Below are 20,977 nucleotides of genomic sequence, written 5' to 3' on the forward strand. Positions count from 1 at the left end.
TTTTTAAGAGTGTTTAGTCTGAAGACGCGCAAACCCAGATTTCGGAACATAACACCGTGGTTAGGGTTGACTTTGATAATACAAATTTATTTCTACCCAAACATGCCATTTTTAGCAACATCAGGATAATGAAAGACAGGGAAGAAGACATAGCTTTCTAACTTGTACCATGCAGTTTGCATGCAACTCTTTGATGGCGGTTCATAGCTCACTGTGCTAGATTATAATTGTAACTTATGAACTGCAGGGAACAAAAGAATCTCCGTGACAAAAGTAGTAGCCTACTGAGCTCTGCACATAAAATAGTACTGCTCGATATGCATGGTACACATTCTTTGCAGCAGGCATATTAACCCTCTGCGCTACCTTAGATGAATCAAAACTGTCCCTAGATAAAACTACAATCTCTCTCCTGCATTTCACTGACCATCTGTTATTTGGATCTCGCGTCCGCCCTTTTACACACGCCTTTTCTCCGTAATTTTCGGGGTTGCAGCGAGCTGCACTGTTCACCTGTGAAAAGCCTCAGAATTCTGCAGAACTCCCTGTTGGGGCCGCCTCCCACTCCTTCTCTGTGCTAACACCAGGGGCCAAGATGGGTGAAGGGGTGGGAGGGTGTTCATTTTGAAATAGCTTGCATAGGTTGGAGAGTTCTCTGTGCACCAGAATGTATTTTAGGTGCTAATAAAAATGTCAGTTTCACTATGGTGATGAATGCATCTGTTTAACTCAACGTAGTACAGAGGGATAACAGGCCTCTTGAAAAGCACAAAATGTAACATGCAGATCAACTAATTGTTTTTATGTGGATAGCTCAGTGAGTAACTGCTGTTGTCACATAATTCCTTTTGCTACTTGACTTTGTTATTCCACAATCTTTAATTATTAGAAGGTTGCTAAATAGGGTTCTTTTGGATATTAAATATGAATTGGCAAAAACAACCCCAACCAAAATGGTATGTTTTACATCCTGAGTTTCTATATTTCTCCAGGCCACGCACTCTTAAGTTATAATGAATACCTGCCAGTATGGATGACATCTGACTCTTACAACTTGTAGCCCTCATTCTCTTAAGTAACATTTCCTATACATTGACTTTCACATTTATATGAGTCATTGTCTCTACGTAATATGTGTGTGATGTAAATCACTCCGAAACCCTGCCCTACATACCTTGGATAAGTAGCACTATAAAAGAAATTAAATACCCATGGGAAAGGATCTAGGTGAAGATGAGGGGCACCATTGGAGGGTGGTAGCAAGGCCAGACTGGCGTTACTAGGCATTGGGCATTTCTCCCGGAGGCTGGTGGGCTAGTTTTGTTAGTGGTGGATGGTTTTGTAGCAGTGCAGCAGTTTTAAAAGCAATGCAAAGTTTCTTGTATATCCAGCAGTTTTCAGGCATCAATAAAAGTGTCACAATAACAATGATGATAAATGTACCTGCTGGTAGGGTGACCAACTGGCATGGTTGCAAATGAAAATAATCCATCATTTTAAAACCAAGAGACATTTCACTTCATGGTGTGCTTTGAATAAAAAGTCACTATTTGCGTCAACTATAGTAGGCTATCAACCATAGACACAGTAGGACAGATGTTGTGAAGTTCCTGCTGCTTTCACCGCTGCTCTTCAGAAAAGAGTGATTGGTAGAACTTTGTTGCCAGTGATCCTTTTCATACTTCCCTTTTTTTTCTTCTCTAAATTCGTCAGTAAAATTGAATTCAGCACACTACACCAGAGGCTTGAAGTATGTGTTGTCCTGTGTGTTTAACCTGAAAGGAGGAATAAACTGGTGAATCGACAGAGGGTCTGCTACTCTCCATGATTTAAGAGAAAAAGGGCAGAATGAGTGTGATTAAAGATCAGAAAAGATAGAATTTAATTTATTTTACGCTGGACCTGACCCCTAGGCCCATTCTGGGCGGAGCGTAGCTAGGCAAGCCCCCGGTTGCTCAGGCCCACAACCGCCCGAAGGACTAACGGGGCGCCGACATAGAATCCGTGAACCTCCCATGAGGCTCCTGGAGTTCGGCTATGTGCACCCCTGTGTGCCGCGCAGAGGTACCGTTCTGTACCCGTATGCATCCAGATCGCCCTGTAACTTCGCCACAGGCCTGGAGGCGGCCAACCATTGCCGCCGGGGCCCCCCACCAACTGCTCTAGTCTATTACCTACAACCCTTATGTGCTAGAGCCTCCTCCAAGTCTAACAAGAACAAGTCCATCCCCACTGGAGTGAGGTGTACCCGTCAGACTCAAAGTATCCTTTGACCCTTTCCTGAAACATTTCGTGTCTGATAAATCCCAGGCCCCTCTGCTGAGTGAACTTGCGCATGGAGCTGTTCACCAGTCTCCTGGACCGCTCCACCGCCTCGCCAGACTTAGCACCCTACCAGACCCTCCGTGGCACAATCTCTGACCACCAGAGCTCGCACTGACCTAAGCGCTTGCTCAGTTTCCCCAGGTCATTCTTCATGGCATGCAGGAGCACGGTCCTCCCAGAGGCAGTCACGTCATTGCCCCCCAGGTGGATCACCAAAAAATTAGGCGGGGCACCCAACGCTACTAGCGAGTGCTCCAGTCTGTTCATGAGGCTGCTCCATCTCATCCCCTGAAAACCCAACCACTCAAACTTTGTCTGCGAGAATCGACGCATCCAGTTCCTGATCGATGCCCAATGGGCCAACCGGGAGATGGCAGAGTGCCCAATGACCCACACAAGTGACCCTGTTGAAACAAAGGACACATTTCAACTCAAAAAGTTTATTACCATAAACAATATGCCATTGCACTGCAACCACCAAACCATAAAACATGTGGCACACAACACTGCACGTTAAAGTCCTATTTATACTGAGCAGGCCCCATCAGGGGCGGATATATCGCTTATAACGCTGTGACTCCCAGCGCCCTACTTTCTTAACCCATGCAGGTTCCAAGTCTGCTGTGAATGCAGTGGTGGCTGCCCCAATCCTGAAGGAGTGGCTTGAATATTTTTTATCAGCCTGGAGAAGGCCGGCCTTGGACAGGCAAGCACCCAATACCCGCTTGACCTGAAAGATGGTTAGGGGAACTAGGTCTGTGTGAATCAATAAGTACTCAGGTGCTGCAGGGCGAAGAGAGACGTATTCCCGAACCCTGGCAACCCGGCAGTATCTGGGGTCTCCTAAAGGCAATGACTCCACCTCTACCCCCTTCCGTTTCTGATCTGTCTTTGACCTCCTGAGGTGGATTGTCAACTCACCCTCCAACCTAATATCCACTATGCCCAGGGCGTCTCCTGACCTATCTGATTTGGACCGAGGCACTAACTCGCTGATACGGAATGCTCCAAAAAATGCTAAGCAAAAGGCGGCCGAAAAGAGGGATGCCTCGTATGGCGAGTGGGTGACTCCTCCCAGGACGTCCAGCATGGCCTGAAGGATGGGGAAGGTGATAGGGGACTTGTTGTCTGGCACCCAGGGCTCTTCCCTGGCCCACCCCTTCAGTGCCGCCCTGATAACAAAGGACTTGGTAAGGTCCTGTCCTCCACTAAGCTTGACATCGTGACTGACCGCCACTAAATGACCACAGACCCAAGAGTGGCTCTTTCCCTGTTTTTTGGCCCAGACCACGAACGCCTGTACCTTGCCCTCCAAGGGTACCCCGGCCAGACCCAAGCCATCAGCCACATTGTTGAAGGAGGTCCAGTGTGCCAGGTACCGTTTCCTGGTACCGGGGGCCAAGGCCCATTCCCCCATGGCTCTTAACTGTTGTTCCACTCCAAGATCCTCCAGAGGGTTGCCGGGAAGGGGGTCATCTCCGCTCTCGCCTGCGGCCAGGCCTCCCGGAACGGAGCCACTGAAAACGAGAGAGAGCGTCAGCCGCCACATTCTTGACCCCCTCAATGTGTCGAGCCCTACACTCAAAGTTGCAGCGCAGGCTCCCTCTGGCGAGCTCCCTGAGCAGGCAGAGTACCAGCGGCCACTTGGCAGTCTGCCCTTTGATGGCCTGCACAACCGCCATGTTGTCCGACCAAAAAAGGACTTTTCTGTCCGACAAGATCGCAGGCCACAGGTGGAGGGATATGACAATGGGAAAAAGTTCCAAAACAGTGATTTTGGAAGTGATGCCGCGCTTGCGCCAGCTGTTGGGCCATTCCTGTGCGCACCATTCCTCGCCCAGGATTGCCCCAAATCCCTCCCTCCCGATGCGTCCGTGAACAAGCTGAGCTCGGGACTGTCAGCCCAGGGGGCCCTCCAGATAACCGTCCCATTGAAGTGCGACAGGAACTCCCCCCACATAAGCAAGTCCTTCTTCAAGCCTGCCCCCAACTTGATCAGGTGGTGTTTTTTAGGCACGTTGGATGTGGCCCTGGCTAATCACCTGGCGGACACTCGCCCCACCGGAATGACTTTGGATGACACACAAAGGAGCCTTGTCTTTCCCCAGCAGTGACTGGATGTCCTGACGCAAAGCCTGGACCTTCTCTGCAGGGAGCCTAGACACGCCCGTCACCGTGTCCAGCTCAATGCCCAAAAAGGTGAGAACCTGCACAGCACCCTCCGTCTTACCAGGTGCTAACGGCACCCCTAGGTGTCTTGCCAATTCCTGTAAACATCATAGCCCCCTGCTGCACTCCTGTGTTCCCGCACTCCCAATGAACAAAATATCGTCCAAGTAGTGGGTCACCCCATTTACGCTGAACCTCCCTGAGAGAGCCCACTGCAGGAATGAACTGAAGGCTTCGAAGTAGGCACACAACTCCGCACACCCCATCGGCATGCACCTGTCGTTGAAGAGTTCACCTTGCCACTTGAATCCAAGGAGGTGCTGGCTCTCAGGGTGGACATGGAGAAGGCGGAAAGCGGACTCAATATCTGCCTTCGCTAACCACGCCCCCCTGCCCGCCCTCCTGGCCATGTCCACTGCCATATCGAGCGAACAGTAAGTGACCGAGCAAGAACCCTCCTCCAGCCAGTGGTTGACTGAATCCCCCTCCGGGCATGACAGGTGTTGGATCAGCCTGAAAGCCTCTGGCTCCTTCTTTGGGACCACCCCCAAGGGAGAGACAACAAAGTTCAGAAGGGGGGGTTGCAGGAAGGGGTCCGCCACCCTCCCCAGGGCCGCTTCCTGCTTGATCTTTGCCCCTACTACTTCGGGATGGCCCCTGGCTGACCTGAGGTTCTCCGCGTCCCTGTTGACCGGTGGCCCCAGATAGGGAATTCTGAAGCCTTCCAAGAACCCCTGGGCTAGAGACAGTCTGTCCTTAGCATTGGGGTACTCCCTTAATAGTGGTAGCAGATTGGCGGTGACAATGGGAGACGGACCTTTGCCCCGGAGCTCACGGGAGGGGGCACCACAGGGGGTGCCGGGTGGGCTGGGCTGGGCTGGGGGGAGAGGGGGGGGAGGACCCGGTTGGAGGAGGCCAGACCAGGGGCCTACTTGTCGTGTCTGGCTGGCATGGAGGAGTGCTCGCGCTTGTCGCAAGAGGTGGCCGAGTGTGGAGAACAAAACTTGGTGTGGGAGAATCGACAGGCCGTGCCCCAGGAGCATGCCCCAGCATTGAACAGCCTGCATGTACCACTGAAGACTCTCCTGGGTCCCTGCTTCTGGCCCCCACCACGGCCTCCCCGAAAGGGCTGCTTAAACTGACCCTTCCTGTCCTCCCTCTGTCCCTTGCTCGACTCCCCCTTCTTCATGTTGGTGCTAGGCTTCTCCTCGGCCTCAACCCTGCCCTAGCCCATGTGCTGTACCCAGAGACGCATTTCTCCAACTGGTCCCACCCCAGTTCCGGACACATGGCCATCTTTTTCCTGAACTCGCAGTCATACCTGTACCAGCCCATCCCGCCGTTAGTCTCCGCCTCATTGGTGATGATGCCGGCGTATTGGAACAACACCGGCTCTTTTTCTGGGTATCGCTCCATGACAACCGCTGCCAGGATAGCAAAGGCCTGTCCCCATCTTTTAATATTTTTATATTTTTATATGCTTGGAAGCGAACCTTCTAGTCCTCCTCCTTACCACTCATTTTCCTGGTATCCACCCCTTCTAACCCATGCATCAGAAGCGTAAAGATGTCTATAAATTCCCTCCTCCATATTCCTTCCTTGGCCGCCAGGGGCACCTCCCACACTAGTGAACACCGGCCGGACAGCAGGGGGGCCAAAGTGACTAGTGGCGCAGGAGCAGGGAGTACAGGAGGCGCAGTGGCAGAGGGGGTGCCTGATGCTGGAGACGCGGGCGGAGGCGTAGCGGTGGTGGCAGGGACCGCGGGGGGGGGTGGGGCGCATGTGGCTGCGGGCAGGATGGCTGTCTCTGCCCGTGGCTGGCCGCCTAACTCAAGAGAGGTCTCCTTTAGCGCGCCGGCTCCCGTGGGAGTGGGGAGTGTGCTAAATTGCCCCGGGCTCAGGCACGGGCACTGAGACCCCATGCTGCAGGCTGCCCTATGGCAACTCAGCTCTGTGGCTGCCCCCCCACCTCCACCCCAAACATTTGTGACTGAAGGGGCACCTAGTGCCTGCGCGGGTGATGCTGGTCTAGCTACCCCAACGTTTTAGATATAATGTTACAATATATTATCATTTGGGGAAAAAGACAACTAAAATTCAGTATTGTATATTTTTTTATACCTCCCCAGTCAAGTTCTCCTTCTTCTATGCTCCATAATGTAAAAACCCCATCGTGAAGAGAGTGTAGTTTCTCATTAGCTAAGTTTGTATTGTGCTACATGCATATATAGATATGAGACAATCTGCCTCGGGTGGTATACGTTACATGAGTGACAAGCTATGCACCTGTCCTGCTAGAAATGGGGTTAGTATTTCAACTTAATTTGGGGACAAGAGGCTTGGACCAGTCAGAATAAATTTGATTATGACCTATTGATCTCAATCAGTGATTGACTTTTGCCGACACTGTGGCATATTTCAAATGTCATTTCTTTGTTTCATTTAGTTTTGAAAGTCGATCTTCTTTTGTGCTTTTGCTAAATTATTTTACAGTTGAACAAATGTTTTAGACTGACCACTAAAGGCAGGTTCCAAATCTGATTTGATGCAAAGACTATTGAACAAAACACCCAGTGTTGCTTTCAGACTGTTTAGTCCAATAACGGACCCACCTATGTGCGCACATCCATAGTGTGGATAGATTGGCTGACACTGGTTCATGCCTGTTGACATTCCAGCAATTATCTGTCATTGGCCATATTTTTAGAAAATGAAGTTATGTAGACTTTTTGTGCTGCGTTTTTTATACCTCCCCAGTCAAGTTCTCCTTCTTCTATGCTCCATAATGTAAAAACCCCATCGTGAAGAGAGTGTAGTTTCTCATTAGCTAAGTTTGTATTGTGCTACATGCATATATAGATATGAGACAATCTGCCTCGGGTGGTATACGTTACATGAGTGACAAGCTATGCACCTGTCCTGCTAGAAATGGGGTTAGTATTTCAACTTAATTTGGGGACAAGAGGCTTGGACCAGTCAGAATAAATTTGATTATGACCTATTGATCTCAATCAGTGATTGACTTTTGCCGACACTGTGGCATATTTCAAATGTCATTTCTTTGTTTCATTTAGTTTTGAAAGTCGATCTTCTTTTGTGCTTTTGCTAAATTATTTTACAGTTGAACAAATGTTTTAGACTGACCACTAAAGGCAGGTTCCAAATCTGATTTGATGCAAAGACTATTGTACAAAACACCCAGTGTTGCTTTCAGACTGTTTAGTCCAATAACGGACCCACCTATGTGCGCACATCCATAGTGTGGATAGATTGGCTGACACTGGTTCATGCCTGTTGACATTCCAGCAATTATCTGTCATTGGCCATATTTTTAGAAAATGAAGTTATGTAGACTTTTTGTGCTGCGTTCAAGAAATGTTGTTTGCTGAAGTTGAGTTGTTCTTTGGAATGCACCTGGGTGGACAGACAAAACAATGTGTTGCCAGCTGAGGAAAAATGTGACCTCAAGTTCAGGTTTAGTTTGGGTGTTTTTTCTCCTGCCAGATCCAAGTTTTTGTGGCAAAGGTCCAGTAGTGTCTAGCAAGGCCCAGTTTGTATGCAGTGTATTTGGTTTGCAGTCTCTGAATTGTAGTTTTGTGCTACTTTGAGGGTATTTCCTAATGATGCTGGTTTTAGCATAATTAATGTTACGGCATATAGGAAGTATAAATTGGATGGGTTACAGACAACTATCCTATACTATTTGTTTTATTGAATTTAATATGGTTGGTATGATACTGATTGATACTACAGCGTTCCATACCTTTGAATCATGCAGCTAATTTTGATAGTTTCAGATCATCAAACTGGTAGAGAAAATGTACATGGGTGAACTTGACATGTTCATTGAAGCACTTTATAGATTATGCAGTCCTGATTAGCAATACCCAAACTAGGGGTCATGCTACTACACTCAAACAAGCATTGGCATAGCCAATAGGTCTCGCTTTTGGGATCTTATAAGTATTTAGTTATGCAGCGCAATATCCTTGGTGCAACAGCATCAACTGTTGCATGGCTAAACACTTATAAGGTCCTAAAGACGAGACCTATTGGCTATGCCAATGTTTGTTTTGTTGCTAGCTGTGCTCTCTGTGGTTCAGTTCACACCCAATCAAGAAAACTATTCTTCTATGTTAATCTAACAACACAGTCTTGCTGCTTACCATTGTAAACTGCTAAGGTTAAGAAATAAACTTTCCTACGGGGAGTCATCATGCAGCCGCTCCCTTCCCTGAAGCAGTTCTGTTGCTGAACGGGTAGAAGGAATGCAAGATGATATGAACACGGAAAACGTCACGTCGAATAATTTTAGCAGTAAGCCACAGTGCAGTATCAGGAAATGTATGCTACCTACCTGGAGAATCAAAGATCGGTTAAAACAGAATCCAAAAGTGGACGGGCTCTTTAGTTCAAATTCAACAAAGTTTTATGTATTTTTTCTTATATACAATTTTAGCAGGCGTGGCCTACTTGTTTGAGTTCAGAGAGGGAGGCTGCGGTGTAGAGGGCGGGAGAGGGAGAGGAGAAACAGCGTGGGGAAGGAACTGCAAGGGATGTGTGAGATTGTGGAAGAGAGAAGAAAGGTCGGAGAGACAGTGTGAGAGGGAGATTGTGATAGTGGTGTGGAGTTGAGCTGCAGGGAGTAGAGTGGCGTAGAGCAGCGTAAAGTTCAATTTAGTTGTGTGGAGTAGAGCGGCATAGAGTAGAGTAGAGTTGCATAAAGTAGAGTGGAGTGGCATAACAGAGTGACGTAAAGTGGAGTTAAGATGAGTTGCATAGAGTGTAGAATGACGCAGAATGGCAAAGAGTGGTGTAGGCTTGAGTGGCTTCGAGTGAAGTTGCACAGAATGGCATAGAGTGGCAGATTGCAGAGTGGAGTAAGTGGCATAGAGTAGAATGTAGTAGAGTGGAGTAGAGAGGCATGCCGTAGAGTTGAGTAGAGTAGAGTGGCACAGAGCAGATTGGAGTGGTGTAAAGTGGAGTAGATAGGTGTAGAAAAACAGTGGCGTGGAGTGGAGTGGCTTGGCACGGAGTATAGTGGCACAGAGTAGTACAGTTGTTGGTACAGACTCAAGACATTTTTCTTTGAAGTAAAGAATGAGTGTGTGATTCGTCGATATTTAGGCCAACATACAATGTTCACTGTTGCCAGGTGAACTCTCACAGACGTGATGTATTTTGTACCACTTGTATAAACAGTTGAAGGTATGGTTAAAACGTCTGCCTAGAAGTCATTTTAAGAAATGACAGAACAAATTCACCCAATGTCAAATAATGATGCTTTTCTTTATGCTTTACCATTCAATCCAGGCATGACTCACAAGTCCTGTAAACACTATTTGCCTAAATAGGGCCACCAAACGACAATTATATAAGCGAAGAGTCTCCATGCACAGAATCTAAAAACACAATGTAAACTCTGCCTTTCCTTGTTCCTACAGTATAGATTTAAGTGCGAGTTTCAGTGTTACCTAGCCGAACAGATGGCTGGCTATCTTACGACAAAAGGAGGTGTAAAATTTAAATTTTGTAGGCATATTAGAGTACTGGACTACTGTGCCATAACAAAATGTCAAGAATTAGCCCTCAGGAAAAGTTAAAAGGCTGCATGCGCTTGCTAAAGCTGACTGCCAATTTTAACCAACATGCAAAGCAGGAAACGCAAGCTCATGGGACCAAACAAAGAAATGAAACAGTGTCTTTTTGTGACCTACACAGGACACTTTTGGAGCGACTTTGAAGGTGTTCAATAGCAAATGGTAATCATTATAACACGTCAGCCCGTCTATGCCATAAGTAAAAGTAGCACTGCCTCCGTGTAGAAGCATGAAACAAATCGTACTCACCTCACAGTAGATGTAGTTTAAAACAGGATATAATCCACGAGCATTGTCAATGCCAGGTCTCTCTGCCACCACAGACCAGAAACGGTCCAGGGGTCAATGAATAACTGTTGCGTCAATGAATAACTGTTGCACCAATGTCATAGCAACATCCTACAGAATCTAAAAGTATATATTCTAAAAAAAAATCTAAGTAGGTTGACTGCAAACAAACTCCGAGCCGGAAGGCAAGGGACGATGGAAAAAGGTAGGGTCACGATGATGACCCGATCAGCTCAGTGCAGCTGCTGTAAAAGCGGCTGAAGTCTAAAGGGCACAGAAATAACAAGCGCGGGGGGGTTACGGGAAGGAATGGAGCATATTAAAAAGTTGAATCGCAACATCTATAAAGCAAACTTCACTTAAGGGAGCAGCAAAGAGTTTGGCAAGCTGCACAGCCGCCATTGTACATAGAGGCAGATCGAGGCGCGTGATAAAACAAGCATTGGCCGTGCGGTGTGGGAAGCTTGTAATAAGAGAAGCTGGCGAGGAGGTGGGGGAAGGGCAGAGCAAGGCACCTGAGAGAGCGCTGTGCTTTATGAGCCATGACGGCATGATAGAGGAAAGACAGATGGCGGCTGCGCATGTGCACGCGCTCGTGAACGCAAGCTTCAGGCCAGGAAAAGCCTCTGGTAGCACTTTAAAAATCCACTAACTAAATGTCTTGCGGGGCAGCGTATGCGCGTTGGCTCAGGCGAGACCTAAAAACTACATGGCAGGACATTGTTCCCTTTCTGAGGTAGTTAATCTAGGAACTAGCAAAAAGATCAGTTAGTTAAATGCTCACTCTATGACCTGTGTGTAGCCTACAGGTCACTGTTTCAAATCCTGACTGTACTTATATTCTTCCATTCATCTTCACGGTCAGCGCAAGGATCATCAATGATTTAAGATAATAGTGACACCTGTAATTTACAGCTCTTATCCACTGCTAATTTGTGGGGGCAAGTACTGTTTCTGTGACAACTAATTTCTTTTAAACGGAGACATGACGTTTTACTGACACATGATCACAACTAGGAAAGGGGCACTCCAAGGAAGAGGTGCCCTGAAAGTTTGGAAAAACCCACAGACTCCTGGTTTTGTGGGTATTTACCAACTACCTCACAACACACTCCTACCATGAAAAAAAAGAATCTGTTTAAAGAGTGGAAATTGGAAGAGAAACCTCCAGTGTGGTGGGCATTTAGTAGTTCAGATTTCTCTATGGGAAAATATACAATCTTTATGAAAAATGTAAAAAGAGGACGCTTGAAATAAAGGTTGGGAATTCGATTGGAAAATTGATTACAAAGCCAGTTCATATAAAAAATTATTGTACTTAACGTAAGGGCCTGAGTCAAAATCCCACTTGAAAGGTGCCAAATAGATTTCTAATGTGATTTTCCTGCATCCAGGCTCTTTGGAAAACCATTTGATGATAGAACGCAGTGAAGCCTAATATTCAACACAGGCTTTATAACATATTATTTGGACCCTAATACATTTTAATATTGCTAAACTCATTATTGGCTTCTTCTATCTATCTATAAAATATAAGTGTTTGAATAAATGGTAGTTTTAGTTGCAGTTGCATATTACCATAATATATACTTGTTCTGATTTTGGTGACCGCAGCAGAATCAAAAGACCTATCTATAGTTGTAGTGGCTACTAGTAAAATGCCATTTTTGATTATCTGTCAGTTTTTCCTCGTGAACAGCATTGGGAGGCTAATTTTGAGGCACCAGGAATCCCTATGGCCAGGCCAGGAACAGACTTTGTATTTTCTCCTAGAACTATGAAAATTGGGAGTTGGCAGATGGGGATGATAACGAGATTGTGGCACGTCACATTGAAATACTTAGTCATAACCAACTCTGTATGTACATTTCAAATGGTTTGGAGAATGCAATTCTTAAAGGAACAATTCCGATGACATTTTCTTTTGGTGTGTGGTTTTCTCTTATGGATTTGATGATTGAACACCCTTTGTCTAACTCTACTGCTGTTTTTCCTCAGCTCATTTAAATAGATCTCCCCTGGGAGATGGGATCTCCAAGGGCCACTACCTGAGAGCCATCGAAGGGGAAAAAAACACCAAAGTCATGTTGTCAGCATAATTCATTCTCAGTCTGATCTTTTTTGCTGAATAAGCAGTGCTTTAAATGGAAAAAAATAAGTGCAGGTACTCAACAAATTGAGATGTTAGCTAGGGGGCGGGGCTTGGACGTGGTTAGGGGGCGGGCGTGAGCGGGGTTAGGGGCGGGGCTATTGGCAGTCCAAAGGGATCCAGCCAGGGGGGCACATTTAATGTGATTGAGATTTAATTGGTGTGCAGATGTGCATAATGATACAAAATCATTTCTGGTATATTTGGATTATTCCATTTCCCTTATACATACAAAACCGTACATTTATTATTAAAATGGGCTTCCCATGATGCAACACCTAGATCACATATGACTCGCACAAGATATTTTCCTTAACATTTTTGGGAAAGGTTTAACTGTGGTTAACCCTCTTGTCTTTTACAAAGCAACACATGGCCACGTAAGGTGGCCTTCCGGTGCTTGGTAAATCTGACTTTAGTATTGCGTTGCCCTTGCAACATCTAGCGTGACACAAGAGAAATGCAATTCAATGATAAATCGGTCCCTCTGTTTCAAACATAAGTCTAGGGACAGATTCATGGGAGATTTTCAGGATCTTCAATTACGGGGGCACATCAGAGGAGGAATAGGACAGTGTTTGTTGCTTCTTGAAACTTGTTGTCCTGCAAAGCATGGAAAGCATGACAGAGACTACAGATCAGGTTAATGTAAATACAACACGTGGATGCTGTTCGCGGTACCACTCTGGGTGCTTTCAGGAGGAATCTAAAATAGACATGTCTGCAGATTATATTCACATAATGTTGTATCCCTGATGCTAAATGAAAAGGCTAAACGTGTTCAGCACTGGTGTCTGATATGCCCTGCGATCTAAGGTTCACAAGTTCGAATCTCAGCAAGTCGAACTCAGCTTTTTATCCTTCTGAGGCCTGTGAGTTGAAGACCATTAAAATATGTAGTAGTAATGCTGTAACACAAAAGAAGTGACAATGGGCGGTTTGGATCAGATGATCAGTAGAGAAATCAGTCCTGATTTGAATATAATGCTTTAAAAATCCCATGTACTTGGTGCCCAGAGAACAGGATAGTGAAGTGATGGAGAGGATGTGCAAGGAGAGGTACAAATTCTGTTGCTTAGCCTTTTAGAGAAGATGAAGACCTCTGCTCTCTCCAGTACAGTGACAAACAACAAGGCAGCCTTTGTTTTTTACAAATAAAGAAAAATTGGTCCCGACTCACAAAATCATTCTCCTTATAGGCAGGGCCACTGGTGTTATGTGATTGTGCAGCCGTGGCATTTTATGCATAATTGTAGATTTGACGCATGTGCCACATAATAATACTCTGCTGCATAATCTGCAGATTTTAACTAAAAGGCTGTTTCTAGCTCAAACGGTTAAAAAGTTACTGAGATTGCATCAACATGTGTTGCAGTGCAGATGAAAGGCCCTTTGCAAAGGTTGAATGGCCACCTTTCTGTTGCTCATTGCTATATTTGGGTGTTAAACTGGTTGTAATGAGGTGCAACCAATGCCCAGACTGTTAAGAAGTGTAAATATGACAAGATAATAAAGTAATACTATCTCAAAATGTGCCGCATTATGCCTAATAATATGCTGTATCTAGCTGCATAATTAACTCAACCCTGCCACATAATGTAGCCATCCCCTACCGCATAATTCCAGTGTCCCTGCGTATAGGTGCATTTTGACCATGCACAGAATCCCAAAGAACATTTGGAAGTTCAGAAAATAGGTTGCAAGGCCAGATTAGCATATGCACTCCTTCCCAGGCGAACATTTTGCATGTGAGGACATGCCTACTTGTGTAATAAGCACACATGAAAGAACATCCTTCATTAAGAATAATTGTGACACTTCTGTAGTAAACTATCGTTTGCCTGGACTCTAAGAGCTGATAACAGTTGTTACCCAACTCAATGTTACTCATTTTGTTGAGCTCAGTAGGGTAAAAGGCAGAGTGGACCCGTTGAAATTTTGAACATAAGACTTTCAGGGGACACAAAGATCTCTGCAGTGGTTGCATTAGTCCACTGAACTATCTTATCGTCTGCCAATCAGAAAGGAATACTCGGCTGCACCTTTGATTTCTCTTTCCGCATTAATACAGCAGAGGAAGGTGTTGCAGTGTAATTTGCAAACCCCATCCCACAGATGACATCCCAGAGTGGTGGGGTACTGACACATATGAGCTCCTTAGGACATATACATGCCGATGTGCTCCCCTTGGTGACGTAGGCGCAGCGGCACCTGAGATCAGCAGGCTCTGGTCACTGCACCCACAAGGCTCACCTGAGCCCACGCACAATACTACTAATGCATGGAGGGCCAGGCGGACTTCACACGTATAGAATCTGTGCTTGCTGTCTCCAGTCTCTGCACAGAGGCCTCGACTGTGAATTCAGACTTTATTGGGGAGTACCTTGCCTCACTGTGTCACAAATCGGCCATTATGTTTAGACTTTTCTCTGCTTGAAATCCATAATTCTTGAACCTCACATGCTGCCGCTAGCACCGGGTGAGTTTGTATTTTTTTATTCCTCATAACAGGGAAGTAAAGTTTGACGAAATTCTGTGAAATTCAATTCCACCGACCACGCAGAAAGAGGCCTAAGCCCTGAGAAGTGACCTGTTGGGCAGTTCATGTGGTTTTCTCTAATAAAATCAGACCCACACAGGTACACAAACTGCCCAGTTAAGGGGCATTACGAGCAGCTCGTCTGGTTTGCCCTGGACCCCATTTTTCCAGGGAGAGCCACACAATATGAATTAACTGCCAAATCTAGACATTTCTCAAGTTCACCACTGAACACACTTGTGCAGTGTTTGTGGCTCAGTTTTAAAAGTTGATAAAAATGCAGATTTTTCTTGAAATTCTGGTTAACTCTTCTTTTACACATATGTCACTTCTGCAATTTACAGGTATTGCATTATACCTGAGAATCATGACTTTAATACACTGCTGTTTATTAAACGGCAAACGCAGCTCGCTGCGCTTTCACCTAGAAATTATATTCTAAGTCCATGTTTTGTCTTCATGGACATTCATTTTCGAATACCCTCCTAGGAAGCATAAAACGGCATTTTTCTGTATGTCATTTTTTTTAGCACAGACATATGTTAGTACACATTTCTCAAGTTTGCCTTACATCAAAGTTCTTAAAACTTTACATGGAAATGCAAGCTTACTGAGGCCGGTGTTCGGCCTGTCACCTCCTGACCAGGACACTTCCTGCCTTTTTAGCCCCTGTCGTGGGGGATCCCTGAAGTTTGTGTGCCACGCAGCGTGACTCTGAGAGCAGGTGCTGCGTGACTTTAAAAGGCACAAGCACGGCTCTCGAGACAGCGGTGCCACTTAGAGATTAACTCACGGTCATCACTACCAGGTCGACATTGCCTCAGGCATCACAGTGTGAGTCTGGCCCCTCCCAAACTTCCTGCCAACTCTGAACAAATGCCTACGGGCGCGGCTCAATTTGCACATTGAAAGGGGAGATTAGCACTCGATTAGAGTGCTTCAGGAAAACATACCCAACAAGTGTCCGCTGTATTGCTCTTCTATTTTTGTAAATGCCAATATCACGTAGCTTGGCCCATGAGTACCGGTACTCTCTTTGGACAAAGAGAAGTTCCGGTACTCAAGCGCTGAAAATGTAGAAGTGCCGGTACTCAGTACTGGTGAGTACCGGCCCATTTAAAGCACTGTGAATAAGGGGGTATGAATTCCGAGTCTGCAAAACAAACGGCGTGTATTATTCCCATGTATAACATGTACTCCTCTCATCAAAGAGGAAAAGGTCAGTGAAGAGCCTTCTTTAATGGGAAATTCAATAATAAGTATTATAACATATTCCATAGCCAGCAGACCACATTATCACATTCGTACCATTTGGGCTATGTTATTGCCCCTCACATCTTTCTAGTGGAACCTCAGTCTTCCTGATTTCAACAAGGTCAGGAAGTACCAGAAGCTGCAACCCACCATCTTGCTGGCCTGAAAAAGGAGAGCGTGTGAGACCAACCATGGAAACGTATGCTTCCCAGCTGAAATGGACAGAATCAATTTCCAAATCCTTTGCAGAACTTAGATGTCTGTCTGTCCTGACTTAGCTCCATAGCAATATGACACTATAAAACCCCGGAATAGCTGTACGCCCTAGCAACCTAACTCTTCATGTATGACCACCTGTATACAGCATCAGCAAGAGCGTTTGGTCTACCTCGCGCATCTCGCAAGACCAAAGTAGTACTGGGAAAATTGGAAGGTGATGGAGCCCGGTTCCACATTCTAGACTTACTCTGCAACCCCTGGCCGATGGCTCTTTGTTGTCTGTTTGTAAGTGTGGAGGGGAGAAAATTTTGTTAGCCAATTATACATTACAGTTCCAATAAACCATGACTCCGAAGAATCACAGACTCCCGATTCAAAGTTATTTTTACAAAGCGAAGAACAACTGTGCATACAAACGCCTCAAAATGAGGGTGTAGAAATATATTGGTACTAATACAAAGCCAAACCTACGGGTGCAGTTAAGACCATGCAGTATACACAGAATAACTAGTTCTAGAACCAGGACACAAAATATAACTGCACCAACATCCAGAGTCCCCTTCATCGGAGTTTCGTAGGTAAAAAGCATTAGTCTGTCCCAACACTATCACGTACCACGTGATCGGAATTCCGACACGGAGAACGCCACCGGAAGATTGTGGCAATTTGAGCCGCCATGAGTTTGAAATAGTGATACCGTGGTAGAAGGAGAACAGCAGTGTAATCTATCCCCCCCGAGTGTTTTGCTCCCTTACACGGGACCACTGCTCCATAGAAGCTGACTTCAATCATTTGTTGAACAGGGTTTGTCACACTTCAATATACAGCTTTATCGCTACTACCCAGACATTTCAGAGGAGTCTTCCCCTATAGCATCTATACAAAGCATTGAATCCCCTGAATTAAATGGCGTTGCATTCCTTTTGCCCTTGTCCTGATGAGGCCCGAATTAATGGGCCGAAAAGCGTCGACCCCACAACATGAAAGAGTCTGACAACCCATGATTGATATGAAAAATGATTACACGCTCCTTGTATCAAGTGGAAGGTTGACTTAACCCCTTGAGTGTGTATTGGACTACTTCTTTTTCTCGGATTGCTTTTTGAATTATGCCTCTTGTTTACAATTAGCATCCGTATAAAATAAGAATGGGTAGGAAGGATTTGTGTATATATATATATATATATATATATATATATATATATATATATATATATGTATGTATTTACCTGTGAATATGTTTTGTGTGTTTTTTGTCATAAAAAAGTTAAATATATTTTTGAATATTACTCTTGGAGTTGGTATCTGAGTTGCATGTAAAAAAACAAAAATAAGTGTACAGATGTAATACTCAGTGATAGGGATCAATATATTTATTCCCTTTGGAAGTATAGGTTTATTTGTTCCTCTGCATCATTGTCTGTTTCCACATGCCATTGGATCAACAGACAGGACGCTTTGATTTTACCACCATGGGAACACTTTGTTTCACTCCAGTGGAAGATTTCCATTAAACCACAACAGCCATATAAGGGTCAAACCTATGAAGCCAAGCTTTGCCTGAATAGCGGTCCTAAACAAAGTGTTCATTTATTCTAGGACCTCATTGGTCGCTCTCACAAAATCCTTCATCCGCACTGTGTCAAGGTGTGGGAGTATGTATCAATGTAAAACATAGCAGTTGTATTCCAAGTCTATAGTGAGGGAGTTGGTAAGCTATATTTGAATACTTTGATTAAGCAATTATGACTATGAAAAAAAACTTTTGGTATAGTATAAATTTAAATGTTATGCAATGTTTTAGGGTCACGATTGTGTGGCTGTCTTAAAGAATACCATTTTGCCAATACTAATGTGCTAAACATACGTGATAACGTTTGGAAGAACTTCCTGTACTCAGTTCCTAACTTCTAATCTACCCTGACATCAGATTGTGAGTCAGGGCACTTCTGAGTGAGCCTGAGTTATATGTGCTCAGTCAGACAGCCAGTTGCGGCCGGCATTGCTCATGGGTAGGGGGCAGGTGTGAGAGGGGGTGGGTTCTGAGGGGTGGTTGCGCAGGGAGGGGGGGTCACAATTGCAGGAGGGAGCACAAATTTGAAGAGAAAAAATCACTTACCTTACCTCTGCTCCTGCTCAGGCTTCAGGAACAGGAAGCAGGCAGCAAGGCTCCCTCCCCTAAGCCAATCACAATGCTGCAATGCAGCATTGTGATTGGTATGAGCGCCATGATACAGCCTTCAAGCAGGGACTGGAAGGGTGGCCATGTTCTCCATGCAGGCTGTAATGCAGCCTGCATGGAGAGGTGGGAAAGTGCGCGTGGCTGGTTTGGGTGGCCCAAGAGGGCTGACCAAACAGTCATTGCGCACTTAGGAGTGGGCACACCACTCCTGCCCTGCCCTGCTCTGTTAGCAGAGCAGACCCGCCCGCAAAGGAAACATAAAATGATAATAACTTAAATTTATTATCATTTTATTTTTTTGCTTCTAGCACTGCTTGAAAGCAGTGGGGCTATGCTCCTCCACCATAGTGGAGGAGCCGCCACTGCAGGCACCTGCTCCTCGGATGCTCTTAGGGGTACTGCAGACACTACCAGATGCACGTCGGGTACTATCTGGTTAACGCTGGATACTAGGACGTATCACAGATACTCACTCATTTTGTGTTCACCCTTGACCCTCTCAGACTAAATGAAGATGAGAGTAATCTGAACCCAGAAACACGGAGACTCATTGCAGAAGTGCTCAGACTCACTGCAGATGCTGTCAGACTCACCGCAGATACTGTCATATTCAATGCAGATTCTGTCACTCACCACGGATACTCTCAGACTCACTGCAGATAGTGTCAGACTGCCATGGGCACCATCAGAAGACTAACTACAGATCCCATCAGAGAAATCGTGGATCCTGTCAGATGCAACCGGAGATCCTGGTACACTCCCCGCCGACACTGAAACATGTCACAGTTCTATGGCTCGTCCCATGCAGCTGCTCACAGCTTTGCCATTGATAGATCCAGACTCAATGCAGACGCTATGTCTCCCCGCAGGTACTCTGACTCAACACAGTTACTCGCATACTGACCTTCACTACTGTTATGCTCAAACGGTTTTCCACTTAGAAAGTGGGTGGTTTTGATGTTGATGAGTTCTTATAACAAATGTCTTCCTTTTAAGTTTGACATAACTCATAAAGTATTATTTATGGCTTTCAAAAATGACGATGGGTTTATTTTAAAGCACGTGGATGGAAAGTTTGGACAAAATAAATAATTTTCTTCGGTTTCTTCATACTTTTAGGAATCTATTTTGACTAAAACTGTTATGAAAACGAATGTTTACCACAATTGCTCAATTATACTGTTTTATTCTTCATATACCTTACTCTAACTATGAGTGAATTACTCTTCCTTGGCTAAATCGAACTATAGAAAGTTTCTGTGATGGACAAGGCTTTCATGGAATAGCTTGTAAGTCTCAGCGCAGGCCACAGGTCTGCTATCCTTACAACAGACCAGCAATTCTCTATGATTGACCTCCTCTTTTGTGTTCTTTTGCAGGTCCTCCTGGAAAACGAGGCAAAGTAGGACGCCGAGGAGATCCTGGTAAGCTGGCATTTCTGATGATGTACAATATTATGAACCTATGTTGAATAACTATCCAGAAACTATAGCAGAAAATCTTCCCAAAGGATGAGTTAACATCAATTTTCAGCACAATATGATTATCTAAGAAATCTTTGTATTCTGGCAGTTGGTTCGCTGTCATTGAACCAATAAAATGAATACACTTTATAATGACAAATTGTAATAAGCAAGCCTGGCCAGAAAACGGGGACAGTAAGTCACATAGTCACCGGATGCATCACTTATTCTGCACCCACAGTGTTGTTAACTAAAGTCCAGCATCATTCTTGGGTCTTAATGATCCCTTTTGTGGCTTGAAGATTTGCGTACTTCTCCAAGTCCTCTCCCAGGTTATTTACAACAATTGTTAGCTAAGCTCAGTCTCTAATGGTGACTTACCATGCGTGACTACTTGCGGTGACCCACAAAAACTCAGTAGTACCAGGGAAAACAAAGAAGCACAGACCATTTAGCCCTGATGTGGGTGACTTGCTGAGATGAATATTCTAGGTCCTGGCTGTCTCTCAGGTGTGAAGTGGTCCAGGGTGGTGAGAGCAGAAGGTTCAGGAAGAGGCTTAAGTCTGTGTGGCAAGAGAACCGAACATACGTCTCTGGCAGTGTCCTGGTTTAGAGGAGGGTATCTTGGCCTCTCATGGAATTAGGAGGCAGATTTCGGACTGGGGTAGGAACGGCTGGTGAATAATCCGCGTTGCCATTTTAGTTGCTCTTTCCTGTGGCCAGGTAGAGAACAGAAGGCTCCATTCCCAGGCAAGCCTTTCTGCTTGTTTCCAGGTTTAGGGTGTGCAG

At 45.4% G+C, this 20,977-nt stretch overlaps 1 protein-coding gene across 1 annotated transcript in view; it reads left to right on the top strand.

Moving 5' to 3' along the window:
* LOC146810894 (collagen alpha-1(XXIII) chain-like) overlaps positions 1-20,215 on the top strand; it is an 826,927-nt gene extending 806,712 nt beyond the window's left edge. The window contains exon 3 of the mRNA XM_085617944.1: positions 20,105-20,215. Coding sequence (XP_085474070.1) covers positions 20,105-20,196 — 92 coding nt within the window. The 3' untranslated portion in view covers positions 20,197-20,215. The remainder of the gene's footprint in view (positions 1-20,104) is intronic.
* Positions 20,216-20,977: the final 762 nt, after the last annotated feature.

The sequence above is a fragment of the Triturus cristatus genome, chromosome 7 (genome assembly GCF_964204655.1).
Source record: "Triturus cristatus chromosome 7, aTriCri1.1, whole genome shotgun sequence".
Classification (NCBI taxonomy): Eukaryota; Metazoa; Chordata; class Amphibia; order Caudata; family Salamandridae; genus Triturus; species Triturus cristatus.